Below are 24,007 nucleotides of genomic sequence, written 5' to 3'. Positions count from 1 at the left end.
AAAAGCTTAGCTGAGCCTGGACAGTTAGATTCGAATTCAGCTAGGTCCAAACTACTGATACAGGGAATATACATATAGGGAATATACGTAATGCTGTGATCCTGATCTAAAAATGTTCCGGTTTGAATCCCGTTAAGGGCATTTATTTGTGTGATGAGCACAGATATTTGTTCCTGAGTCATGGATGATTTGTATGTTATATATGTACCTATATTACGCAAGCGATTGTTACGCAAGCATTTGCTAAAACAAGAATTCGAATAATATCCATCAATATTGTAGATATTTATTTCATTGTATGTATTTAAAATATTTATTATAAATATCTATGTATGTAAAAGTATATGTAGTTTATACATAGTTGCTTTTTTCTTAGTTCATCACCTTTTTGTTTTCTCTCTGCACCATTTGTATTGAATCTCTGTTTGGCCCTATGGTTGACTGGTAGAGTATTCCTTTTGGCATTAAGTCCGCCATTTGTACATTTTTGTGTATATTTTGTGCAATAAAGTTTAAATAAATAAATATATCGTTTTCTGAGTACCCACAACCCACAACACAAGCCTTCTTGAGCTTACCGTGGGACTCAGTCAATCTGTGGAAATAAAAGCCCCTAAAACCAATTTTATTTGGCAAAATGAATAAAGATAGCATGAATACTTTGTAAAGCCGTATACGTTTTTGTATCTCATTGTCACACACTCAAAATTTTAAACACAAGATAAAGTAAAATGTCAAATGAAAAACCTAGCATTTTTTCTGTTTACATAAACCCTCACTTAGGTACTGTATGTACGCAGAAAGTAATGGTCAGAACGGGACCAGAATACGTGGCTGATGAGCGGATCTCCGCCAGAATACTTAAATAAGTTTTTAGCCTTATTTAATTATTCCATTTAAGTCTGCTCGTGAATATTCATCGGAGGATTATAAAATTTTTTTTTGATACAAGTGACTATAGTATCTAAGCGTTATTTTTCTGCATCTGTTACTTGAAGATTCATATTGTAAATTGGACGTTTAATATATAAATAAGTAGGTAGGTATCAGCAGCGGCTGATCCGTACAAGCCAATTCCCACAGGCTTGCCTAAAATTGATTAGGTACTAGTAAAGTACCTAACATACCTTTAGGTTTTTTGCTCAGTGTTGTCTAGCAGAAACTTTCACCAGGCGCCACGTGTAGGTATGGAAGTGTCTAGGTGCTATCAGCTGCAAAAGTGCATGGCTAATTTCTATATGCACTTTTGCAGCTGATAATATATGTAGTCAGCTTCAGAAATAAATAGGTAGCCTGCAGATGCTTGTGCCTCTTGGTATAAAATTTAATACCGCACTTATGGTAACGAAAATTTTCTAAAACTCCTAAATACCGACTCGAGTTTTTATATTATACAAGGATTAGGCCGACCTCATGCAGGGATTCCCGCACTGTCAAGGCAGCATGGCAACGGGCGTTGACGTGGATAAATTGGAAGTCAGGTCCAACAAACTCAGAGTATGGGACCTCATGTTCTTCAAACATCTCCATAATGTAACTGCCAGCAGTTAAGGACCCCTCAAAACGACCACAGCCAGTGCGGGAAACGCAGACGAGATCCGTTTTGCCGTCGATGGAAGTGCCGCCCCAGAACATGCACGAGCCGCTCCCGTTTCTGACTGTTTCTTCGGTGCAGACTGGTGTAAACTGCTCTCCTTGACTCCTGTACACCCTCTTGCGTCCATCGTTTGTGTAAATGAACCCCCTCGTCTCATCGGGGAACAAAACTTTCCTCCATTGCTGCAACGTCCAAACCTCGCGAAAATTCCTTCTGGAAATTCGATGGCTTAAATTGGGGGCCCCTGCCAGCTCTTCGGGGTAACATTTTCTTCTCCAGCAATCTTCTTCTGATCGTGGAGACACCCACTGCAGTTCTTCGAGTTGTCCTAAGCAGTATCTGCAGCTCAGCAGCGGTCCGAAAGCGGTTCCGCAAAGAGGCCGATACAAATGGTGCAGCGTCTTCTCCCAGATTCAGGCTTCCTAATGTAGCCACAGATCTCCAGGAACCGCAGCAAGCCTCGTCGCTCCCGGAAACGGCTTATGCTTAGGCGTTCAGCAACTTGCTACTGCCGTAGTCCGTTTAGGAGCAGTGCCACCACTTGAGCTGTTTTTTCTGGAGTTGTACCCGTATTCTGAAGGCCTTTTCATTCTGCATGTGTTCAGTAGTGTCCTCGGTGACTTTTGGAGTGCAAATGATCCACATGACACCTTTACACTTCCTTTTAAATCCGTCTAGGGTAGCACACCTAGAGACCCATTAAAATCGCATCGTTACCCTATTTTTTAAAACCATCGTAGATTGGCGATTATTGTTTTTAAGAAAGTTGTACACCTTTTTCTTAAAGGGCTTTCATTGTACTTTAAAAACAAACGTTCCTCTGCTGACCACGGCTAGATAATTATTCACAACTCAAGTCTCAAAAGTTCGTTTCAGAGATCAGAATCTTCAATGACTTTTATTCGTGTTTTAATAAACAGTGGCAATTTAGTTATTTTATTACTTACTTTTATGATAAACCCACAATTTTATATTTTACAATTGCAGTGCTTATTCTAGCATGTGTGATCCGATGTAACAGTTTTTCCCGTGTTTACCCTAGAATAATCATACAAAACAACGGATAAAGCGGATAGGTAGATACGAATTGTATTTATAGCGATGCCTAATATTTGAATATTTTTTATGCATCTATATTAACATACTGTACTGTTTAAAAGGCCATTATACAAGAATTCAGATTAAACTCTACATGGCTACATTATTTCATTTATTTTTTATCCCTTTATGTATATGTGGTAGGTACCTACACAAGTCAAAGTAATAGACTAAAACAAACTCATAATGAGCATATAGCACATGAAGCCTGTAGCGTGTTTATTAAATCGTCAAAAAAGCCAATAGATTTGGCAAATCAAGGTCAACAAACCTCTGGGCTAAATACGGCGCTGTATCCAGCAACCGTCTAAGTCGTACAAAAGCCGAGAAAAAGTCCTAAATCGTAGGGTGTAATTAAGGCGGCCACCCACCGCAGCGACCTCGGCTGAGGCCTTGACCGACAGCCCTAATGAGTTCACAGACGGAGGCCTAACCGGTGACACTGGAACTGCACCTTAACAACCCGCGATCGACTTTCAGGGAGCCATCTGAAAAATGAACCTGAAAAGTTGCAATAAAAAAATGTATATACCAAAGAGTATTTGGCGACGTCTCGGGCTCTGAAAAGTTTCTACCTACAGCGGGCGCCATATTGTTGCATTGCATTTCTCATGCAATGCCCCGAAAATCAAACAACAAAAGGAAAATACCGACAAGCCGGTTACTAAAGTTTTTTACTTCATTTCAGCGACTGGCACGGAGCGCTGCGGCCAGACGCGGTACGTATGTAGCTACAACGCTAAACTTCAAACTCGCATACGTAAAAGGCTTAAGTTTCACAAAACAGGTTTTCTTTAAAGACATTCTGTTTTTCAATTCAAAAGCTCGAACACGAGAGCTCCGCCTACACTTGATTTAAAATTAGAACTCTTGCGTGACAAACGCCGGTAACTTCAAATTATTATGCTCAAAAGTGAAACTTTATTCACGAGCGCTAGAGCACATTATTCCGCGGTAGTTTATCTGCCGTAAGGTGGGTTGCTCCGTAAATGCTATTGGCCGAATCATGCAACGTGAAACAAACAAGAAACACGAGAGCGAAAGAGACGGCGCTACAATAAGCTCAGAGTTACGTGTTTTAACTCACTGCCGTGTCACTAAATCTACGAATTTTATTCCTTGAAGTCGTAAGGAGACAAAAATTCTAAATAAAGTTTATTTTAGACAGAAAAAATAATAGTACCAAATCAATTCGATGTTTTAAAACTCAAAACTCTAAAACGTCAACGACAAAGATAAAGCATTGAGGTCTGCGTGAGTGTGAAGAGTAGAGACGATGCAGTACGCGCACGTTCCACTTGGTTTCCCAAACGTAACGTCCGAGGGGAGTGCTAACGTTACTGATCTTAACGCAGCATGATAGAGATGAGTTTGTGTTTTTTCGTTTTGTGAGTTGTACTGTTTGGGTCGCTGGTGTGAGGAACGGTGGGCATGGCGGGCCGAAAGCGGTGACGATTCGTTTAGTAGACAGTTGACAGTCGCCACGCCACACTGACATTCTGATACCACTGATAACAATTTTCTATAGATGAATATTTTTTGCTGACATTCCCGTATGGTGGCGTTTGGATACACGACATTGAACTCAGTGGATTTGTTGCGAGGAAGTGTTTACAGTGAAGTGTTGTGATAGTTAAAATGACTGTAAAGAAGTGTTGTTGACTGTACGTCAGTGTAAAACTGAAATTAAATTGAAAAGTAAGTTGTTTTCAATAGTTCCTGTGTACGCTAATTATGAGTGTTATAATTTTTCTCCGGTTGGTTTTGATAAGAACCTAGTTCTGGAAAATGTGATTATGTTGTGCCTCTTATGTTTATAGGTAGGTACAGTGGATAAAAATATAAAACTAAATTATCTGCTAAAACTACCCTCAATATTCAAAGTTACTTTTGTTGCTTTTCGGTTCATTCAAGTATTATTATTATTTTTTGTCTTGAATATTTACTTAATAAAGCTGATAAGTGAGCGTTTCTGACAGGTGTTTTAAATTAATGGTGGAATTGACAGCTAGCTTTGTTATAGAGAGTTATTGTATTTATACTACGTCCTATCTTGGGATTTTATCTAAGTGTTAGTAGGCAGCTACTCTAGTAATAATAACTGCTTAGGTACCTAATTGATTTTTGACAGTTAGAGGACACACATTTAACAGTGTATAAATTGCACATACATGTGAAACTACATACTTATGACCAAAATACTCTGGATAGTGTGTCTTTTTCCTTATGGACGCTGTTATGGCTAAATAATTATTTAGAATATTTTTTTTACAGATGGCAATAGAGACTATATTCTATCTTGAATAATTTCTAATTCATTTATAATTTAGTAGACACATGCAATTATTTTATTGAATATATGTATGTTTAAGGTACCTACTTCGTCACTTAAATTTGAAAATGCATTCACCACTGAAGAGTTTCGTCACATTTCTTTTATATTTGAGATATATTGAAATATAAAGTGAACTTTGTCAGTCACTTAAATTGTGTGTGTGTTGTTTGTGAGTCACTTAAATTTGAAAATGCATTCACCACTGAAGAGTTTCGTCACATTTCTTTTATATTTGAGATATATTGAAATATAAAGTGAACTTTGTAATGAATTTTATTCAGCTCTACAACTGGTCGACCAACGTATCGTTTTGGAGCAGATAGTTAAAAAGTAGGTACCTACCCTACAATCCCATATGTCTACAAAATTAAACCTAGTTTGTGCATTTAAGACACTGGACAAAATATTTTTTTACTGCAGTTTGAAATTAAAAGGCCATGATCAATTAGAATATAGAGTTATATATTGTAGTAATAAAAGCCAGCATTCTTTAATTTCAAAACCAAATGGAATCCATAGTACAATAACATCAAATTAATTCGAATGCTTTTAGTTTTAAACCAGATATATACCTAAATAAGCAGTATTATAGGTAAGCAGTACTATAATCTCCTAACAGACCGTTTACTATAATGTGACTACAACATATTCTCTTTTAACTTCAAAATTTAAACGTTATTACCGTAGAAATTTGGTACCGTATTTTGGCAAAGTCTTGTCTCCTATTTACACACATAACCTCACATCAGGGGCGGCTCACTCCGCGATCCTTTCGCCGCGCTACAAGTACATGCCGGCGGCCGCGAGTTCGCGGCCCATTCACTGGCGACGACCTTCGCGCGGCTCAATAGAATTCAATGCCGTCTGCACGTGTGCGGTCCGTTTGTTAATGTAGGTAAGAATTTAGAATGGCGGCGTTTTGTTAACATCAAAGGAGTGAGCCTTCTGTACTTGTACTATTATATATTCTGTGCTCACATACAGATATCTCAACATACGAGTAGGTAAGAGCTCAGTCTTGTCCAAATTCAAATATCTAGAGACCGGGCCCGCCTCCGTCGCTGGGCGTACGCGGACACGCCCACCGACGGCCGAGTGTGATCGTATATACTCGTACTAAACTGGTAGCCATGTGTTTATAATTTTAGATAATTCCTTGGCGAGGAATATTTGAACACTGTATGCATTGGCGCCTTAGGTTAGCCTGGTCCTAAAGCTTACCTATTTCGAACGTATATACTCGTACCGAATTGGTGAGCCATGTGTTTATAATTTCAGATAATTCCTAGCAAGGAATATTTAATACTGTGTGTATATGCGCCTTAAGATGGTCCGGTCCTAAAGCTTACCTATTTTGAACGTATATACTCGTATCAAATTGATAAGCCATGTGTTTATAATGTTTGGCAATTCCTTACCAAGGAATATTTGAATACTGTGTGATGAAGATGAGAATAATTTTAGATAATTCCTTCCCAAGGAATATTTGAATACTGTACTGTACAGTAGGCAAGCTTTACGCCTTAAGGTGGCCTAAAGCTTGCCTACTTTCAGTGAATGCATTTTGAACGTAACTGTTAGTTGTGTTATATTTGAATAAAGAATTTTATTATTATTTCCTTTATTTATCTTCCTTCCTTTATTATTATTATTATTATACTAGTAAAGAATTGGTAAGCCATGTGTTTATAATTTTAGATAACTCCCTGTCAAGGAATATTTTAATACTGTGTGTATTACTTGCGTCTTAAGAAGGCTTGCCTACTTTCAGTGAATGCATTTTAAACTTATATACTCGTAACACACATCATTTTATACACCGTGTTTTTTTTTTTTTTGTTAAATTCGACACGTCGCTAGGTTCATTATCAGGAACCATCCCGTATATCACTTTTAGTTAAATTCGCAAAAAAAAATGTTTTCATCATTTTCATACATAAATGAATTTATTAGTGTGAGAGACCCTTAAGAATAACATTCAAGTTAGTGTCAAGTGATTGACGGCACATGTCAAAACAAATAACATTAGGAATTGGTAAAGGTTGTCACACGCGTGTTCACTAATTATCTTAATTTTTTTAATAACCTTATAACCGTAAGAGTTAAGACGCTATTTTCTTAGAGAAATTAATTGTATTCGAAATAAAGAACCGTCCCTTAAAGTTAACGGAATTCAATAAAAACAGGTTGTATAACAAGAATAGACAGTGTCAATTCAAGCCCCACAGACACACACTTGCAATTCTAGCCTTCTGATATTAGTCTTCCATTGATAAAACGTGTTTACAGTAGCAAAATTAAGTGTCAACTAATTGTTTGGATAATTATTTAACTATAAATAAAATAAATGTAGACTTTTGACTAAATCATTTACCGAATCAGACGTCAAAAAAAAACACTCTCGTTACAACGAAGTGTGTGGTTAAAAAATTATATCCCGTCAAAATTATGAAACAAATGAACAACGAGACCCACGTAGGTGCCTATTACCCATTAAACCACGTAGGTACATGAAGCGCAGGCTAACTCTCACAAAACACCGCTCATACATTATGTATCGCGGCGCAGGCACGCGCGTACCAGTACATGCCACGTTACATAAGGAGTTCCAGAGTTCCAGCCTCGTGTTTATGCATGATCTGCTTTGTATGTTTATGAATTACGTGAGACTAGTGTGGTGTGGCGGATGCTTCTGAACACTAACCGTTACAGTAGGTTTATATAATAAATCCGTAGAGGCAACTAAGTACAAGAAAATAATAATAAATACTTGGAGACAGCCTTGTACAGATCGACCTAGTCCCAAATTAAGATGACCTAGTACGAGGTACTATAGGAATTAGGCAACCTACTATAATAATTAACTTGTGCATTATTAAAGTACCTAAACACGTAATGTAGAAAAAAATCTTACCAGAATTCGACTAGGCTAGGATGCAGTCAAATTATATTCAGGGATCATATTTTTAACATACTTCCATATTCAAACAAAACACAACAGGCATTAATATTTTAAACGTAAGCAAAACCGATTTGTTTTTTTCAAACCAATTTAATTTGACGTCCGAAATAACCCATAATTCGTAAGACCATGTTTTTATTGAATAGCCAAATATATTTCACCAACATTTCTCTAAGTGCAGTGCAGACACTCTAGTCAGCCTATGAATTTCCGCGCGTCAAATACAACTCGGATTCGGTCGGAACGCTGCACCCCTTTGGTGATCCATCACGATTCAATCTGAGGCGCGACACCGCGTCTTACGCGTAATTACTGCTGTTCAGATACAGGCTGCTACTCGTTCTCAATCATATTGTTTTGTCAAAAGAGTAAATGAAGTATTAGGGAGTAATTTAAATAAATAAAATTTAGAGGTTTATATTATGTGACAATCTTACACTGATCTAACTATAGCCTGCCCCAAACTAGAAATTCAAAGCTTATGCTTCGGGCATTAGGTGAAAATAAAGGTATGTAAATAGTTATATTTATATTAATACTTAGTATTAGTAATATCTATCAGTGGCGGCTGGTGAAAATTTTTTTCTAGGCAACACTGAGCAAAAAGAAACCTACCTTAACATTAGGCACTTTACTAGTAATCAATTTTAGGCAAGCCGGTGGGAATCGGCTTGTATGGACCAGCCGCTGCTGATATCTATAGATAACATCAATAGGGTGAATCCACGTAAAAGTAACGTGAGTCACGACTTCATTGGGTGTTTATTTGAACTACAGCTGCAAATGAAAGGATCTATGCATAATCGGGAAAGTAATACTTATTTAGAGATAGATTATCACTGGAAGTTGCATCGTGAATAAATGGAACATGCCATAAAATCGTGACTCATGTTACTCTTGCCGCGGATTGACCCAATAACTAAGTAACAAATATTTGATGAACACACACACACAGGATTCGATCCTGCGACCTCTTACTTCGTAGGCAAGCCGTTAATTAAAATTCAATTGAATTCAATTTATTCAATTCAACAACATTCAGCGTTAAAAGTAGCTATTAACAAATAAGTACCTAAATAATTCTTGATCTTACCGTGGGACTCATTCACTTTGTGTATGAATGTCCTGTAATATTTATATATCTGTTTATATTTTAAAAAACATCTTCTTATTGAAGTTATATAAAGTAGAATCTTGTGGCTTATTCTATCAAGGCCTTTCTATTTTTTTATGAATCCAATCATTGTATGAAAACTTACCGTGGGACTCAGTCAATCTGTGTAAGAATGTCCTATAATATTTATTTTAATATGTTTATTAAATATGGGTTTACAAAATCATATTTTTAAATAAATTAACCAGTCAAGAAATCCAGAAAATTAAATAATCATGAAAACGCGCTGTAGATATGTCCAACTATCCCTCTAAAGCATCTTCGCGTAAATGAATTAAAGCCAACACTTTCGCAACTAACTCCCGCTCGATCCATCACCAAATCCTAATGTGGCATACTCCTTCACAAACGTATTATAAGCATTATGACGAATGTCCCTGCTCCAACAATACATGTTATATATATATGAGTAATTGAGTAGTTATAATTGAGAAGATAATAAAATCTCACACAAATATTAACGAAAACATTCAAACACCAATTCAGCATTCATTCAGCAGTTCTCAAAAAGTCTGTACATAGCCACGTCAGCAAATTTTAATTGATCCTATTTCGTTACCAACATTTAGTGATATAAGTCGACTTTCGCAAAATATATACCGGATAATTGTTATAATTAAGAAAATATAGATTCTAGAGAACCTTAATGACCAAATAAAACTTACTAAAATCTCAATTCAATAAATAAATCTTGTTAACAAAAAAGGAATAATAAAAGAAATTTACTTTTTCCTTAATTTTTATACCAACTTTTAGAGAACTGCACAATTACAGGACTAATCAAAACAAACACATGGCATTGACATGTGCACAAAGACAGCACCATGTGAAAAGAGTTCATGAAAGTAGAAGACACTAAACTCATTCTCCTAGAATGTAAGCAGAAGTAGAGAAGATAAGGAGCTCGCAAAGAACAGTGCAGGCTGAAGGTATTTAGGCAGGCAGTAGCTGTTAGCAACCTGAACTACCTGAAGGTATGGCTTGATTTCGTGAAAGAGCTGGGGAGGTTAGTAGGCATGTCGTTAGTGTCGATACCTCCAATTAAAATGTATCTTTGCTAAATTTTAGTCTCGGAAGTTTATAATTTGGATCCAAGTATAACCACAGTATAATAAAGAGTACAAGCGTGACGTGATATAACGTTAAAATTAATATTCAATAAGTTTTGAATTTAAGCTCGAATGTTTGTCTAAATCAAGAATATTCTTGATGTGACTCTTCTGGTTAATGTCTGTACCTCTATGAGACTTGAGTAAGTACTACCTATATCTATAATACATTATTTTGACGTTTTCATAATTGCTGCTGTGTGGCTTTATTAGATACAAACACCTGAACCACGTGTAAATTGCTCCAAAACAATGTATGTAAATAACTATTCAGCAACTAAAATGAAGTAAATCCTAGCGCCAGTTTTGCGATCCCCGCGATCCATCACGAATCCCGGCGAAACAGACTTTTATGGGCACATTATGACGAATACCTTCCGCAACACGCATCCACTTTGTCACTAGTGCGTGATATTGGCCCGTAAGGGTTATTTACTGTCTACTTTACGTTTTACTATGTTACAAACAATGTGTTTTTGACTATTTTTATGAAGAGTTTTCGAAAATTTACATTATCTTAATAAAAACATTATATGATTACAAAAACACACAAATTACACACTTACAAACTAACACAAAACTAGATAAAGCTACAAAAAAAGAATAAAAACTACAACTACAAAACATATTAGTACATTTAAATGTGAAATATGTAATTATTAATACATATCTATCTAGCCACAGAACTAGCACCTTTCACGTAAAGTCACTATAACATGATACTAAAATGTAAACACATATTTACTTAGGAAACCAATAATCCGTACCATGAATAAAAATACCTCCGAAAATAATTTGAAATAAGTTAATCAATAGAATACGTAGGTACAAGTACTCTACTTAAGAATGCCAAACAATAAAATTGTTCTATTACTTCAAGGTTATTTCCCAGCTATAATTATACATTTCCATTAATTGACGAAGCTCAATTGAAATCATGGTCGCTACTGAGTTCTCGTTTATTTTACTTATCTATCGTACAATTGTGTCTGATCATGTTTCATCTAATCTGCACTTTTCAAAGATCTCACAGAACTGTTTAAAAACCATTTTAAAGACGAGACATTTTAAGATCAGCTGTACCAACAAGTACAAGTATTCGCATCCTGTTTTAACCTCAGCAGCAAGCACAGTAGGTACGTATGTACCTATATTGATACTTTCCATACAATAAAACTAACATTTAAACTGATATAAATTGGTAACCGCTCTTATATGGTCGACAAGATTGATCAAAGTACGAATAACAGAAGATATTACTTTAGCTACTTTAATTTGCCTGTACTGACCATCGTGTAAAGGCAGATTTTCCCGCCTGATTCATATCAGTCGCAGTTGCAGAATTACTTCATCAGACAAGAGACGTTTTGTCCGCCATTAACTCATTGGCACGCGATGCACTGAGTTCGAGACAAGCATCCTACATATCTTGGCTGATTAACATCATGCATTACGTATTACAATACAATACGTAGCTTTAGCTCGTGCCATTCACGAAGACGTGTGCCTTGGTTTGTAGTTCGTATATATGCTATTAGATTTTGGAAGTAGCGCCTCATCATTAATGATATTAAATGTATCTACTGGGTGTCCCTAAAACCAATATGTACAAAAAATCAGCGAATTTCATCTTAAAGAAAATGTGATGGTTTTCGAAGTATGTACGTGAAATGAGATTAAAATAAGTTACCATAAAGCATAATCAGCACTAAACTACTACTACAACCATACTAATCGCATGATGATCACTATACAATGACAATAGGAGGAAAATGTTCGCAATGTCACAGTGTCTGAACGCCGGCTAACATTTTAGAAAAAAAAAACGGCCAAGTGCGAGTCAGACTCGCCCACCGAGGGTTCCGTACAAAGTTTCAATAGTTAAAAGGTCAAGTTTCTCAAATAACTCTAAAGACTGTATACAGTATGTACCAATGATGAGTATTATTATGTACAACGCCATCTCTCGCTGAATTCGCTAACTAATTTGCGCGACCTTTACCTTTATCTTAAATTAAAATTTGAAATCTGAAAAGTTTTTTGTCAGTAAAAAAAAAGTTTCCATTACACAGACATGATTTTATTTTTCCTGTGATATTTAGCACAAAACCAATGTTTCGTAAAATTTTCATAATTTTTCGTCGGTAAACTTCGGAGATAAGAGGGGGGGGCGGTATTTTTTTACATTTGCTTTAAATTCTTTTTTTTTTTCACAGCAAAAAAAAAAAATAAAAAATACTTTTGATATGTACAATTCGAGCTCTTGCTAACGATACCCCACTTTACCTAGTAACTTGATATTTACAGTTTGCCCCCCTTTAATTTTTGCCATTTTCTATATTTAATGTTAATAAATTAAAAAAAATATACCTTCCATTTGTAAAGGTTAACAATGTCCATAACTATTCCAAATTTCAAATCGATTGCATAAGTAGTTCTCGAGGTATTTATTTAGCAATGTGACAGACGGACAGACAGACAGACAGATGGACAGAGCGGCGCCTTTTGTACCTTTTTGGTACGGAATCCTAAAAACGACATAAGATATGGATTGTAGTGACCTGGATAATTATTATTAAAACAAAAGTTTTAGACTTGCTAATTGCGAACGGTTTATTGACATAAGCATCATTGGCATTGTTCATAAGCATAGGTGCCGGTGAATATTAGGAATATGCTGAAAAGTGAAGTTAAAGTTTCCTTTATTCCAAAGTAATTATCCGAAAAGTATCTATTATAACCCATTGCTTAGCCAACTTAACGAACAAGACAGGTTGGCAAAAGTAAAATACAAGTAATTGAAGAATTTCGTTCTGGTCACCATAGCTTCCTCGGCAGTTCCACTTCTTTAAATGGCACGTTCTGGATTGCTTAATGCTTAATGTGCCTTCCAGATTTGAACAGCAACTCTTCATGGATCCCATCATCCCATCATTAGCCTAAGTGTTGATAAAATAGGACCAAATTGAATAGTTTTCAATCAAGGGTGAAAAGACAACTTTTCGGTAGGTAATCATGCTCCATCCTAGACTGTATCGACAATTTCCATCAGGTGACATTGTAATCAAATGCTTTACTTGTGTCCCAAAAAATAAAAATCTTTGAAACTATGTAGGTTTAATATCCTATTTATTTATCTATCTGTTTGTTTATTTATTTATCTGATCACCTCCTTTATAGCACTCAATTAAAAAGTGTTTTCATAATAAAATAAGGACGTTTAACGCCATGCGCGTACAATATAATGACGCGTTCAGGGTGTTGTTGCGGCTGCCGCGGCATTGCAGCGCGTCCGGCATGTTCGCGGACGCGCATGTGGACGGGTTCCATGCGACGCTGCGTAAGCGCTGCGCCGCGACGCTGCGCAGGGTGCGCGATAGCCGCCACAGCCTCCTGAGCGTAGTTGCTGAGAGATGGGACAGTGGCCTCATCAAGCACTGGTCCTCTCTCCACTTATCTCTAGTACCTAAGTTAGTTATTTAAGATTATTTTTAAGTTAACCATAGTTTTATGTTTTAGGTTAAGTTATACTAACAAAATATGGACCTTGTTTGTCTGAAATAAATGCATTTTATTTTATTTTATTTTATTTTTATTTTATTTTAATAAAAAATGTCATTAAAGGAGAGAAAGGAGAGAAATACGACCTCGGTCTCTTTAAACGTAGAGTGAATAGGCTATTACTGAATCGGTGAGCTCCATCTTAGACTCTGTCTTCACTTCCCATCAGGTGTGACTAGGGTCAATCGCCGATCAGTCCATAATAAAAAAAAAAGTAAAAAAACGTTGAAGTCACTAGATTTTTGGTGATAAAATAAATATAAAGTACATACTAACATTAAGATGAAAAGCCTAACAAAAACTTCCAACATATGTATGTAGAGAACAATGACACTATTAACGTAGCCATTCATATCTCGTGGTAAAGGATCACTCATTTGCAGTTATCAGATCTCAGAGTTCAAACGAACATAAATTAGACATTATGATTTATGACTTATATTGTGTAAATAAAATTATTTTCACAATAGAAATTATGTCCAAGGGCAGTGAAAAAGAGTGATTATTTTACTGAAATGGGTGGATGTAATCAATTTTATGTAGGCACCTAAAGTCTGTTAGAGGGCACAGTTTATAAAAAAAGTAAATTATTTGATTTTTTACATTTGATAAGTAATGCAAGGATATGACCAATTCAAAACGTCAAGATTTAATAAATTTAATACTTATAAATATTCACGGTAATATTTTGATGCATGCTACTCGTATTTTTTTTACCTCTTTATAGCTCATACAAGTAGTCGGTAAGAGCAGCGATGACTCTTTGGTTGTATTGGTCATCCCTTTTAAGACGATACAGGTCAATTCTCCATACAAACGCTCTCGATTATTTCCTCCCTGGTTTTTGAAGATAGAGCAATGATTTTTTCAAAACAGATTATTATTAAGAGTTTTGAATGATTCACGGTTATTTTCATTAGCCTTATATTGACCGGGATATAGACCGTGATTACATCAACTGCATCGATCTGCTGTGATGCAACTGCGTCGAAATATCGGGAGCTCGACAAAAATCAAAAAGGTAATCACGGTCTATATCCCGGTCAATATAAGTCTAGATTATTATTATTTTTATCTGTGTCGGACCGTTTTGATTTTACTGCTATTTTTATTTATTTTAAAAGACGCTAGAGCCAATCAAAAATTTCTAAAAACGGCCTTTTTCAATATGGCTCAAAAAAAGGTGTGATACTCAAGATCGGTAACAATTAGCCAAAAAATCTAAACGGTCCGACATAGATTATTTCATTGTTATTCAGATTCTCAAATTTCATTCCGTTTAAATAAGTTTTGAAGGAGGATTTTTTCGCAATATATTTTAACTGAGTTGTTCTTAATGGACATTTTTTTTTTTTCGATAAATCTAGTTAATAACACTAGTATATTGACTCCTTTCCATTTTAGCATTTTCGCTCCCGTAGCGTCTTAAATACGATAGTTATAAAAGGGAAGCCCAACTACAACGTTGATGCAGGTGAGGCAGCAACAACAATCACCACTCACCAGTATAAATAGATGGTCAGATCGTGTCGATTAAGTGCTTGTACACTCCCTTTTGCTGTGTTAAGTATACAGCAAAAAGGAGTGTACGAGCACTTAATCGATACGACTACACTCATGTGACACTCCTTGAGTCGCAGGTGTCCATAGGTTACGGTGACCGCTTTCCATCAGGTGGACCGTATGCTTGTTTGCCACCGACGTAGTATTTAAAAAAAGTACGAATTTGACAAATCAAACCGAGTTTTTGTGAATAATAATAGTATTTTTGTATGTTTTTTAAGAACAACTTCGCCATCAGTTTATTTATTGACTAAGTACATTATTTGAATATAACTTCACATCAACCATCCAACCATGTTAATCAGTAGGTAAGCCTTATTCGTCCGGTCGACCGCGGACGGGAACCTGCCACATAACCGTGCAAACACAATACATAGTACCCGGACGTATAAATCTGGCTCTCTGGATGTTTTGTTCCGTGCAACAGTGGGTCGCGGTCGTTATACTCCGCGTACGCAAACGCCCGCCACAATATTCCCTATATAGAACAGTGGGCGGCCTCCGGACGCACGCCATTCGATTCCCCGAAGAGGAAATCGTTACGGCGGGCAAATTGGACCCTAACCACTAGTTAGAGGCCTGACATGCAACCAGGGTTATTTACTTCTTGTACTTATTGTGAACAAAGCAGGATTTCTCGCCAAATGAACTGGTTCCATGCAAGTACGAGTTCGAAGCTAGGGAATTTTATGTTTATGGCGTAAAATATTAATATTATATGTACGTACATCAAAAACCTAATTACGTGTTTAATTAAGTATTTATTGTAATAGTTGCAATGTTATAGTATTTAAGTAAGTAGCTACCTATACCCACCATAGATGGGAACTGTCTTACATAAGTATTATGGTTCAAAAGACTAGATGATACTGATGGTGCTCCCACACTGGCGAGCGCGCTGTCCACCATGTTATATAACATTTATAGTTAACAGCCCAGTGTGGGAGCTTTATAAAACTGCATTGACAACCGACTTAACTAATCCTGCAAATTTTCAGTTTCATAAGAAACCGAGAAGTGGGTCATAAACTTGCAAGATTCTAAATTACAGATAAACCACGAGACATGTAAAAACAAAAAACCTTATTATACATTTAATGGTTGTAAACATTATTACTTGTCTTGACAATGGGCATTCTAAGGTAGTACAAAACCAAATTTGACTTTACCTATAACTTATTTTCCTTTCTACTTGTACTTACCCTATTTGCATCTGATTCAAATAGAGAGCTCAACGCAAATAATGCGAAAATTTGCAAATCTTGGACAATACAACAAAAGATAGAGAACGGTTGAATATCATATAATTTTACCTTGACTGTACCTGTGTTTAACCTCGATTTACGCTTACTTGAGCACCAAATCTGGCTCAGGCTAAAACGTTCATAACAATTTTGTCGATGGTTGGAGCCATAGAATAATGCTGCAATATATTCGTCTTGATCTATTATACATATACATGTATGTATTTCCACCAATATGTCATTTGTAACTATTTCTTGTATAGCCTTAGATTCTATATAATTATGTAATTATTGAAAGGAACCAATTACATACAGTTTGCTCGACTGATTAGTCTCAAACATGCTGTATATATTTTTTTATTTATGTAAGAACATCCACCTACGTCAGTTTACATTTTAATTATTTTACAACAAAAAACACATTTTTCTAAAATAAATTTCATTGCTTCTTATCACGTAGGCACCGGGTTAGGGCGCGGACGTGTGGCGTCGCTTTTATGGTCCGCAACTGGTGGACACCCTACGCCTAGATGTAAACTCGAAAACGTCCGCGACTCCCCACAACGACTCCCAGACCGAATGTCAATTAAAATTCAAACCGCGTTCGAAATACGATTTTTTCCACTGGAATTTGCGGCGCGCCCGAGAGAAATGGCGGGAACGCACCTTTTTGTTTTATTTTATTTTTGAAAATGGAACGGCTGGCGGTTAAACCTATTTTAATGCGTATGGGTTGCTCTGTGTTTTGAATTAAAATTTTCCGTCTACGCCCCGCATGAGAATGCAAACGAGCAATGAAATGTAATTTCCTTTGTGTTATGAAAATCTGTTGTATTCTTTATGGGTGGATCTGTACGATAAGAATAAAATGATTTTATAGTAGTTATATTTTACCAGGAAAACTTTTCGCTCCTGACTATGCTAGGGTAAAATTATTCCCCGCGTAAGATTCCTTGCTTTGCCTCAGACATTTCCATTTGCATAGCACGGTAGTCTTAAATTTGGAGATCCCTCTTGTCTCGCGACGGGGTGCAGGTTTTACGCCGCGTTTCACTTTTCCTGTATTCCCTCGGGGGATCCTTAAAAACGCATAAAAACGGGAGCAGGGCCTACTTATGAATTTGTTTATGGCGCTATTTTAGCGATGTGTAGAGTCAAATCTGGCGGCTTATTTAACGGTCGAATAGCTAATTTTATGTGCGAGTTGCTGTGAACTGAAGTAAGCCATGTGAAAAGGCTGAGATCCCTATAAAAGTAGGTATCAAAATTTTTCCATTCAGCTGTTTATATGAACATTTTGACAAATACCTATAAATCTATTTGCGAACATGCTTTTCTATATTTTGTTATTTATGACTGCAATGTGTCTTCTTTGGAAACCGGTATAACTTTAACCTCCGAATTGATGCGGATAACTGAATGCCATTTACGACCCATGGTCATGAAACCTGTACCATTCACACGAAGGCCACATGCGTGTAATGTGCACGCGTAACACGATTTAGATAAACACACATTGACCCATCAAGCGATTACCAGTTCATAACAATTTTAATAACTTTATTGTTGTCTCGTCGCCGCGCGCCATAATGTTTATTGCAACAATAAACAATTTCGGGCACTCATTACTGGCGAGTTCATCACGACGTCAAACGAATTATTCGACACAGACCGCGTAATGACGAGCTCGCATAATTGCAGAATAACCGCGAACAGCCTCCTGGCCGCGTTTAATTTCATAATTTGGGAATATTAGACAAAGCCTTGTGCCGTACTTAACAGCATTACTTATTCAATGCTCGCTCTGAAAGAAATAATCTCAAGAAGTCCTGATGACTATCTTAATTGATCTTATCCTTTCTTCTGTCTGAGTTAGATACAATTGTGACATATTCAAGACGAAAAAAACATGATTGTTTCGCATTTAACTAGCATTTTCTTTACAGATAATGACGCTGCTGTCGGGAGTAATCAGAATAGCTTCAGAAAGCAGTTATATCAATTCCAATGCGTAAACGAAAATGTTAACGCATGAGGCCAAAAGGAAGGCAGAGTCATCTCGTAAATGATCGCGCATTGGTTGTCACGCGTCACCGGCACCGGCAGCGATGCAAGAGATATGCAACACCGCGCTGCCGCTGGACAGTAACCCGCTCGTGCGCAAGATAAAATGCGAAGAGTTCCCCGCCATCAGAGGGAAGCAGCCCGGCAGAGGCATGGGGGTCCGCGATGAGATGGAGGAGGAGTTCGCCGTGAAGAGCAGGAGTACGCCGCCCATGGGGCCCGCACCCGACCGCATGGAGCACGGCGGCAACGGCTTCTGGCTGGCCGCCGTCACCGCCGCCGGCGCGCCGCACCCCATGCTCGAGACCTGCACCGAGACCGGCTTCATCAACAGCCAGCCGTCCATGGCCGAGTTCATGACGGCGCTGCCGCAGCTCGGCGGCGGTGAGCTGAGCCCGCAGCACACGCCGCCCGGCTACGCGCCCGATCTGCCCTCGCCGGGCGGCGGCCTCAACGTCCCCGAATACCCTTGGATGAAGGAGAAAAAAACCACGAGAAAAAACAGTCAACAAGGTCAGTGACGTATTGCATTTATTTTAGCGTTCTTAAAGGAAATTTAGTATAGAACCGCACCATCACCATCGCGGTGCGGCGGTCACTTAACAACGAAACAGCTACTCCATCACGAAACGACGTTTCGTTTCGTAAGCGCCTAACTGCCGCGTGAATAACTACTTCGGAATTATTATTGTGCCTTTCAACGGCAGCAACAAATGGCCATTCAACCATTGTGTTCTGGTTCACGGTCCCAGAGTTTCTTTAATGAACATCAAATTACTCTGAAATATATTGAATTGTGAGGCTCACGACGTTTTGTGTGGGTAACTGTTGTCGGTGGGAGTGGTGTCGCGGCGGCGCGGGCGCAGGGCGGAGCGCCGCCGCATTATCCGAGCCAGCGACCCGGCGAGCCGCGGCTCCTCTAACGGAACGGAACTCGACATGCACTATAACCACAAATTATAAGTGAGAACTTTTTAGATCATAATTTACATGCTGACAACTCATATAACATGCTATCTTGCTATGTAGGATTTATGTCGCTTCACTAATGATGTCTTAAAAAACAGAGAGACATGTATCATTTGAATTTCCTTAGGCTAACTAGTAGTCTTTTTTTGACAACACGCCTTACATATTGGACTCCATCAATTTTAGACCGTAGCGTACCATTACGGCGTGGCACGGATTTGACTATCCACAAGCATATTTTGACAAAGAACAGTTGCTATCGTTTTTTATGGGGTATTTTGGCACAATTAGAGTAACAATAGCCGTCAGCAAAGACGGAATGACCCCAAATTTGTCGTCGGGACAAACGGCGGGTCAGACAAAGCGGTCCGGGATGATCCATCATCACGAGCGGGCGCGCCTGGGAACGAGGAGCTCACCTGAGGCCGATACATCATGCTCCACATGCGGCAAATTGCAGCTCCTGTGTCAATCGCGGCGCGGGAACATTTAATATTGGGGTCATGTCAGTACATCAAAGCTGAGAAAATTGACGTCGAGGCTTGTACTTTGAGGTGTGGCAAATCGATATTCATGCATCATTTATGAATAGTTCTGCTCGTGCTCCTTTTTGGTCCATGTGAACTTTTGTCCATATGCTAGATTGCGATATTTGGCCATAATTTCTAATATAAAAAATTTCGGCAACATGAAAAATCTAATAATAACAATTGAAGATCTGTATATAGCCATAATCTTACTAATTATTTGGATCCGATTTTATAATTTCACACATACAGACCTAAAACGATTCACATAAAACGTAAAAATGACCATTAATTAGCATGATAATAGCCAATTTTCACCGTTCCAAAACAAAAATCCACACCACTTCCAAGATGAATCACTCTAAGGTCCTTCTAAAGAAGGTTTAGTGTAACATGTCCACGATTGCCGCGAGCAGGAGCGAGCCCCCCGCAGTCCGCAGCGGGGGCCTCGTCGACACGGTGTTAACACGTCGGCCGCCGACTTACACCGCGAGTACGCAATCTTCCAACGCATCTTCCCTTTTGCTTTTACACGTAATTGAACAATGTTAAACATTGCTGATATTTAAATGAGATTGAGGTCTCTCAGTTCCTTCTAAAGAAGGTTTAGTGTAACATGTCCTCATTGGCCCCCGCAGTGAAATTGTTAATGAAATATCTGAAATTATTTATTTAGCTTATAAATATATTTATCAACAACAGTAGAAAAACTGGCGAGAAAATACTAACTAAGCAATCAAAATGGATACAAAAGTACACGTACGTTTTTTAGTCGAATTGTCCCGTAAAAAGTCTTAATTGCAATGACTAATGAAAAGTTGGAAAATATGTATTTTTCTATTATACCGCACGGTCCAGTTCGACATTTAGTTTATATCAAATATTAGATCTAGATACGCTATAGATTGGATATTAAGAAACAGTACTTTTAAAGGCTGCGAGCGGTTGATTTGAGCTGGAGAGAGGCCACGAGGGTCGCTGAAGATAGAAAGGCGTGGCGCGAGCTTGTGAAGGCCCTTTGCACCTCTGGGGTGCCTTAGGACTACAACACACACTTTTAAACGTTTTAAAACTGATAGATCGGTATCATATTGGCATTTTAGACGCTGTATTCGAATAAATACCTCAAAGTTGCTACTTCAGACTACCAGCCCGTCGGTTTACCAACTGAAGTACCTACTAAAAAAAATAAGCTTAGCATTTTACTTATTATTCTACAGATTAAACTTTAAAATCAATATGCATTCAAAATTCCCTCACCTTAAATGTTTATAAGCAAACTTTATACTTTATACTGAGATAGTGGGGCCGTGAACTGGGGGTAATCAGTCACTGTCGCCGCTATCGAGCGATGCACGCGGGCGGGCCACGCCGCGCGCCGCGGGCGGAAGCGGGCGCGGTGCGAGGAATCAATCCTGAGATGTCTACAGACAGCAAAATGTAGCTGGTGCCCTCGAATATGTACTTCAATAATTTGCTTTCAAATGTATCTAAGTAATAAATAAAGAAATAAATAAATATTGGGGACACCTTACACAGATCAACTTAGCCCCAAACTAAGCAACGCTTGTACTATGGGTGCTAATACATACTTATATACATAGAAAACATCCATGACTCAGGAACAAATATCTGTGCTCATCACACAAATAAATGCCCTTACCGGGATTCGAACCCAGGACCGCGGCTTAGCAGGCAGGGTCACTACCGACTGAGCCAGACCGGTCGTCAAATAAACAATGCTCTGAAATACTTTCGGAAATATTAATGTAGCTTTTAAATGTAACAATCGTTTAAAAAAAAACGTGAATCATATTAGCAACACAAGAAATAAAACCACACGTATCTGTAAAGGTTTTATCTACAATATTTCTTTGACTTAATACGATCTCCGCATGCATTAAAATTAATTTGGTGCCATATTTGACAAATTGATTACCACAAAACAAAACAAATGTAGGGAAGTACCTACTATGATAATGAAATTTAGATTTTTTTACGAATCTACTAAATTACCGGAGCAAGCTCTTCATTGCGATTACTTACAAACTACGTTAGAATTGAATTCAAAATTAACCCTCGTTTTGTGTATACAGCAAATTTACAATAAACCGCAGTGCTCGCTGCAGGTCAGGCCGCATCCTGTATGCAGCTCGGCGTTTGTGCCCCGCTCTAAACTTAGATATTGGATTTACCAAGTTTTGACTGATTCCGTTAAGTGACAGCTCCTCGTCTATGCCACCCGTTTCCGCGCTGGATATCCGGTGGCACTTTTGCGTCTGCGTTCGCTTTGATATTTTAAAAGCCACGGTTTCTTATGTACCTATACCTACACTGGTACGTATATTTCTACTTTAGTAAGTAGTTAAAAGTTCATAGAATATAACCTAACCACAAAATTAAAATTTTGAAAAAACCCACGACCGCGACATAGTGACTGATTTTCATGAAACATGGCTAAAAACACTCCCGACTTACTCAGCTTTTAGACAAAAAAAAACTAAATCCAAATCGGTTCATCCGTTCGGGAGCTACGATGCCACAGACAGACACACACACAGACAGACAGACAGACAAACAGACAGACAGACAGACAGACTGACAGACTGACAGACAGACACACACACAGACAGACACGTCAAACTTATAACACCCGTTTGGCGTCGGGGGTTAATGATATAAAAAAGAAAACAGCTTGTAGATTTAAATGATTATATGAGTCTGTCCGGAAAGAGCAGAGTCGTGGAATTTATTAGACCCCAATACACTTCAACTCTTCTCTTTATGAACATCTAGCAACAAATATAAAATAAGTAATTCAATAGTGTTGATCTGTTGATTGTTGGTAGATAGATTGAGACAAATGCAAGAGAACAAGTCAGCGTCTCTGAGCTTTGAACTAGGTAAATTGTCAACAGCATTGTAAAACAAGTAGAAATCATTGACTTATAATAGAAATATAAAAACATTGTTGCTCTTTAAGCCGAATGATCGTAGTTGTTGTTAATCCGGCATGAATGAATCAGAATTTCTCCTAATCCATAACCAAGTCTACGGATAAGCGCTATGAAGGCCGAGTTTCCTGTTAAAGTTTCCCATCGCTCCGGCATTTTTTCCCTCACCTATTCGGCTGCAGCTAAAACAAATCGTCGAGGACCACGCCTCCGGCCATCTCTCTCGGAATTAAAACGCCCTGCCACGATCGATCATTCCGATTCTTTAATACAATTCCGTGTACTGTCTCAATTTGTTCGGCTTGTTTGATGTCTGACGCAACGTATCAAATGATACACGTTGATACAGCTGTCCGTTATTAAAGCAAAGAGTTTTGGAATTATTTGGATGTAATTATGATGTTGTTTATAAAATGTAATTCATTTTAATTCTATGTAACTGTTAGATTGTTTCGTATAATCCAAACCAAATATCAAGGGTTTACTGGTGAAACCCGATAAATTGAGATAATTTGTCCTTGAAATAACAACATTGTGGATATTACACATAGCTCGAATTTCAAAAACCAGTTTGCTCAACTTATTGGGTTTCACCAGTCAACCCTCGAATTATTGTTTTACTACCTTCTCTGGCGGAGTTTTATTTTAAACCGGTGCCGGTGTAGTCAGAAGCTAAGACGGCGTCATTGCTTTTTACTGGCACCTGCACTTAATAGCGCCATTTTTACGTTAATGAAACTAAGAATATTTTTCTTATTTTCACGGCGTTTTCATTAAATACACGGCAATAGGTTAAATAGAAAATGTACAATGTGTACCTAAACTTGAATTGGAGGCCATTTTCAATGCG

The 24,007-nt window shown here is 37.8% G+C and overlaps 1 protein-coding gene across 1 annotated transcript in view; it reads left to right on the top strand.

Moving 5' to 3' along the window:
* The first annotated feature begins 4,192 nt into the window (after positions 1-4,192).
* Positions 4,193-24,007, top strand: part of LOC125238097 (homeotic protein proboscipedia) — a 76,537-nt gene continuing 56,722 nt past the window's right edge. Inside the window, exons 1-2 of the mRNA XM_048145388.1 lie at positions 4,193-4,393; positions 18,590-19,220. Of these exons, the coding sequence (XP_048001345.1) occupies positions 18,752-19,220 (469 nt within the window). The 5' untranslated portion in view covers positions 4,193-4,393; positions 18,590-18,751. The remainder of the gene's footprint in view (positions 4,394-18,589; positions 19,221-24,007) is intronic.

This window comes from Leguminivora glycinivorella, chromosome 2 (genome assembly GCF_023078275.1).
Source record: "Leguminivora glycinivorella isolate SPB_JAAS2020 chromosome 2, LegGlyc_1.1, whole genome shotgun sequence".
Classification (NCBI taxonomy): domain Eukaryota; kingdom Metazoa; phylum Arthropoda; class Insecta; order Lepidoptera; family Tortricidae; genus Leguminivora; species Leguminivora glycinivorella.
This window is presented reverse-complemented; position numbering and strand designations above follow the sequence as displayed.